General features: G+C 26.9%; 1 protein-coding gene across 1 annotated transcript; it reads left to right on the plus strand.

Moving 5' to 3' along the window:
* Positions 1 to 338: 338 nt before the first annotated feature.
* LOC137827209 (putative dehydration-responsive element-binding protein 2H) lies at positions 339 to 2,150 on the plus strand. The gene is made up of 2 exons (XM_068633443.2): positions 339 to 617; positions 1,268 to 2,150. Exon 2 carries the CDS (start codon positions 1,332 to 1,334, stop codon positions 1,929 to 1,931), a length of 600 nt encoding a protein of 199 aa, XP_068489544.1. The 5' UTR covers positions 339 to 617; positions 1,268 to 1,331; the 3' UTR covers positions 1,932 to 2,150.
* Positions 2,151 to 5,629: the final 3,479 nt, after the last annotated feature.

Below are 5,629 nucleotides of genomic sequence, written 5' to 3' on the forward strand. Positions count from 1 at the left end.
TATGAAAGTCATTTCAAAATTCATATTTTTTATTGATTATGTTTACATTTTTATAAGAATATGAAAACCAAGATAATTTATGGAAATGTTATATGCCATTTGACAACTCAATTATTTATACAATCAAATTATAATTTTCAATTTTCATATCATTTAACTCTATACTTATTTTTTATTATATATATATATTTATTTCAAAACTAATCAACTCAATAATTACACAACTCTAAAAATTCTTAAAGTATCCTTTTTCCAATGTTATAACATGTAGAAAAAGAAAGGCAGAAAAAAAAAATCTATTGATAGAATATTTGTAATTAAAGGTGTCAAAATTGTTCATATAAAAATAACTGATGCTGTACAGAGGTTTTGATGTTGTCGTTCGTATCGCCAGTAGAATCTTTGGCAAAGTCGACGACAGGTTAACCCTACTTCGGTTTGCCCCAATTGAATCATGCCATGATTGACGCTTCCCTTAATGGTTCCCTCTTCTTCAAACACCAACTGGATATCGCAAAGTTTCCAAATTGAACTCACAAACCGAAGCTCCTTCCTCAAATGCCATCTGGGTCGCTCTTATTTAGATCCAGATTACGAAGATTTCTGTCGCCACTGAGGTCACTCATTCACTTTATTCATCCCAGTTTTTTTTACTCCTCAAATTATATTCACTCTTTCAGAAAGAAGGTTACTTTTTGTTTTTTTTTTGGGTACGATGATGTTGTTTCAACTGTTGACCTTCAAACTACTTTCACTAACATTGGTTTGCATTGCATTACATGCGTTGTTTCTTTTCTCAGTGAATGTGATGTTTCTTTAAATTTTAGGACTGATGAACCTATAATTAGTAATTACTAATTACATGGGTGAAACATTTAAGAGTTGATTAAACATTGATATGGAAAGGGCTTTGGAATGGTTGTGCTTGCGTTGTAATTAGGCATTCCTTGTTAATCACTGTAACTAGATTAGCCATTTGGGTTATCTATATAGAATATAGTTTGGATGTGGTGTTGGTGTAGATGTTTTTGAGAGTGCTATTCATTCGCAAATTATTCACAAATAATTCAATATGTACGGTCAATTTGTTAACTTTTATGCTTACCATTTTTGAAACCATAACTAGGATGGATTATGATTGACAGACAGGGTAAAACTCCTTACACTGATAGTCCATGAAAATTAAACTTGTTTATTTGCTGTTCTCTTTTCAGATGAATATAGTATATTACATGTATAATGTTTGGTCTTGTTTCTAATTATGCAGGTCTGTGATTCAAGTGCTGTTTTAGCATTTTTCCTGGAGGGTAAGGAGTGCAACTTGCATACTCATGTTAGTGAAAAACCACAACAAAGGGGATGGATCCAAGTCCCTGGCCGATACACTGGCGAGATGGAAAGAATATAATGCTTGGCTTGAATCTAGCAATGAGGCTGAGAAGGCAGTTAGGAAAGTTCCTGCCAAAGGATCAAAGAAGGGGTGTATGAAAGGTAAAGGTGGGCCTGAGAACTCGCGTTGTAACTACAGAGGAGTTAGGCAAAGGACTTGGGGAAAATGGGTTGCTGAAATCCGGGAGCCAAACAGAGGGAGTAGGCTATGGTTGGGTACTTTTCCCACTGCCATTAGTGCTGCTCTGGCTTATGATGAAGCAGCTAGGGCTATGTATGGTTCTGGTGCACGCCTCAACTTCTCCAACGTTGAAGTTTCAACTTTATCTGAGGAATCATCAAGAAACTCTCCAGCTGCTAGTCAATCTGGTTCTGCGTTGATGATATCAGAGAGTTCTGAATGTAAGATATTTCCGAACAGCTCTGGGGGAGACACACCTAAGGATGATGACATGGAAGGCCTTTCCTTATCCTTAAGTGTTAAACATGAGGTAGTGGAGGGTGAATCCGGGACCAGTTTACCCCATCTTTCATTGTCTTGATGTAAGTTTTGTACACTCTTATTTGGCCCTTGCTAGAAAATCTTATCCTTCATAGTAGTGGATGATTAGATTAGGATGAATGAATCTTGATACTAGTACCTGGAGAATATCTGTTGTAAAAATTAACGTGGTTGAAAAGTGTTCATTCTGTTAAATGTAAGATGTGAAATGTTCGTTGCCTTGCATGAATCATTATAGATGAACTGTTTCTTGCGTGTCTGTTTTAGGTTAGATATTGTCTTGTTTTTGTTTCCTGCTAAAATATCAGTTTGTTAAATGTTCTTTCCAAAGTAAATTTTCTATTTCCAGTACTTTGCATCTGCCATGGATGGTTGGATGATGCCAAGATTGTACCACAACACCAATTACAACACCAAGATTTCTATAGTCTTTGCAACATTTGTGATCACAGGTAGCATTAGTTGTATTGTTATGAGTATTGCAACAGCAAATAGTGTCCCGAGACTGGAAGTTGACACAAAGTAGGATATGAAATATTTGTTATTTTGATTCTTTATCTGCAAACCAATATTGCTATTAACCTTTTCCATGTATCTGTATCTGTAAAACATGATGCACTTTGATGTTGAAGGTGCATCCATGCTCTAACTTTTTGTTGCTGGATATTTTAGGAAAAAAGAGTTTTTAATCAAAATAATTCCAAATACAAACTTATGTGTTCTCAGTCAACGATTACAACAATATTATTAACACATTTTTTAATATGTTCTTATTGTTTTAGTGGACAATGCTGCTACTTTTAGAGTACTGCTTAAAAAATTAAAATTAAAACAATTTTATTAATGAAAGAATCTAATACCCCTACTGTGATTTTCAAAACAATTTCATGGTAATTTGTAATGAAAACATTATATTTATTAATTCTTTAGTTGATTCCCTTAAAATATTCATTAACATATATTTTAAATATTTTTCATAGTGTAAACTGTATGAAATGGAGAATGAGATTCTAAATAAGGACTGGTTTCAATTGGTAAGACAAATGCCTAAACTAGTTGTGGCTTTCTAAAAAGCGCAACGTTTGCCAATTATACATGCTACTATCGTAACCAGTCTATTTTTTTTCTTTCAAATAATTTAATAATCTTTGCGAAAGTAATTATTATTTAGTTAACCAATAATGAAAAAATAAATGCAAGGAAGTCTTTTTAGAATAACCCTACAGAAATAACGAATATGTGTTTTTTACACTTTAAATTGCATTGTAATAAGATATGAAAGTATGAGAAAAACAAAAGACTGAACTTAAAAAAAATAATACATTATATTATTTATAAATAAAAATGTATAATGAGGAGGCATTGTCTTACTCTATTTAAGTTAATCAACCCTTTCACAAACGGCATTATTGTTGATAAGCATTCGTATGAGATGGTATGTGGATAAAAAATAAAGCCTTTTTCCTCTCTTTCCATTATATGTAACTAATCTTTTGTAATTAGAAAACGATAAATGATTTGATTTTGAATTTTATTTCTAATCTAAATGCGTTTATTTTAAATTAATTGTTTCTTCCTTATTTCAATGTTTTTCAAACTTGGTCACTTATGTTTAATACTTTGTTTGTTTTAGAGAATTGATTACACTTGTTTCTTTAATTCTTTGTTTGAATTTGAAGATGAAGTTGAACCGGATTAGAGATCTTAGTGTCTTGTTTGGACTTGAAGATGGATTTGGGTAGATCTTAGGTGAAAATAAGTGGAAAATGTAGTTGTTTGGATTAAGGTAAAAATGATAAAAGAAATAAAGGAAAAGTTTGCGAGTGATATGATAAGTGTGATTGATAAAATAATTTTTATAAATAGATAAAAATGTAAGATTATAAATTTACTTTTGTGGATAAAATAAAATTAAAATGAAATATGATTAAATTTTTTTATAAAGAAATTAAAATTTATATAAAAATATTTTACAAATTGACACATATTTTACATAAAAAATTCCTAAATATTTAAATAAATACAAATTCTAAATTATTTAATGTGCTACTTAAATAAAAATATGAAATAAATAAAATTCTTAAATTATTTAAAATCCTAAATAAATATAAATCTAAATTATTTAATGTCTATTAAAAATCAGAAATAAATAAAATTCTTAAATTATTCAAAACATTAAATAAATAAAATTCCTAAATTATTCAAAATCTTAAATAAATACAAATTTAAATTATTTAATTTCATATTTAAAAATATGAAATAAATAAAAATTCTAAATTATTTAATATCCTATTTAAATAAAAATCTAAAATAAATAAAAATCCTAAATTATTTGAAATTTTAAATAAATACAAATCTAAATTATTTAATTTCATATTTCAAAAAATATGAAATAAATAAAATTTATAAATTATTCAAAATCTTAAATAAATACAAATTTTAAATTATTTAAAGTCTTGTTTAAATAAAAATCTGAAATAAATAAAATTTTAATTTTTTTTTCAAAAATCTTAAATAAATATAAATCCTAAATTAATTAATATCATATTTAAATAAAAATATAAAATAAATAAAATTCCTAAATTATTCAAAGTCTTAAATAAATTCAAATCTAAATTATTTAATTTTATATTTAAAAAATTTGAAATAAATAAAACTTCTAAATTATTCAAAATCCTAAATAAATACAAATCTTAAATGAATTAATTTTTTTATTTAAATAAAAATTTAAAATAAATAAAATTTATGAATTATTCAAAGTCTTAAATATATACAAATCTAAATTATTAAAATTTTTATTTAAAAATATATTAAATAAATAAAATTATTAAATTATTCAAAACTCTAAATAAATCAAAGTTCTAAATTATTTAATGTTATATTTAAATGGAAATCTGAAATAATTTTTTAAATAATTTATTTGTTATAATTATTATTTTTAAGATAATTATATTATCTCAATTACTATAAGTAATTAAATATTAAATCTTAATTTTATTAGAATTATTATTTTATATTTATTTATCTTATTATAATTAATAATAATATATATTATGATTGTTTTTAGCTTTTATTGTTTATGTATATTAATAATACTATTAAAGTTTTTTATTATATAAAAAATTACGTTCTCCTTCTTTCTCTTTTTCTCCCTTCCATTGTGATTCTTCTTCTATTTGAACAACGCTAATTAGAATTAAGAGCACAAAATATCCTCCATAATTGATTCTCTTACACACAATATTGGTTATGGAGCCATATATAATTGATTACCTAATACAAAACACACACAGCATCGATCATAATTGATTATCTACTTAAAAACAACTCATAATCAATTATCTATTAAAAAATAAACCTGATAATTTCAATATGTCATGGATAATCAATGTGTATTTTTCGGTGACATACACATGTAAAAGAAGGTTAAAATCGTATTTTAGCACGTACATATCTAGCATTCATTGTCTACTAAACAGTAATCATCCTTAATCATCCTGCTTTTCCTCACTCATTTTGTTGCTTATCAACGGATTCAAACACGGATTGAAATATATCCTTAAAAACTTAAAGAAAGATATTATTCGGCACCATATCATGCACCATTTCCCAACTAATTAGTAATATAGTGTTTTTGATACTTGGTTCGGACTCTATTATATCTCACAATCGTCTTTCTAACTCATTGAATCTGAGCCACCATTTGTATCTCAAGTCATAACATTGCAACTAATTAGT

Source organism: Phaseolus vulgaris, chromosome 11 (assembly GCF_051622355.1).
Source record: "Phaseolus vulgaris cultivar YP4 chromosome 11, ASM5162235v1, whole genome shotgun sequence".
In the NCBI taxonomy this organism is placed as follows: Eukaryota; Viridiplantae; Streptophyta; class Magnoliopsida; order Fabales; family Fabaceae; genus Phaseolus; species Phaseolus vulgaris.

What these genes read in the sequence shown, in the direction of transcription:
- LOC137827209 (XM_068633443.2), top strand. Translation starts at nt 1,332, where the DNA reads ATGTTAGTGAAAAACCACAACAAAGGGGATGGATCCAAGTCCCTGGCC.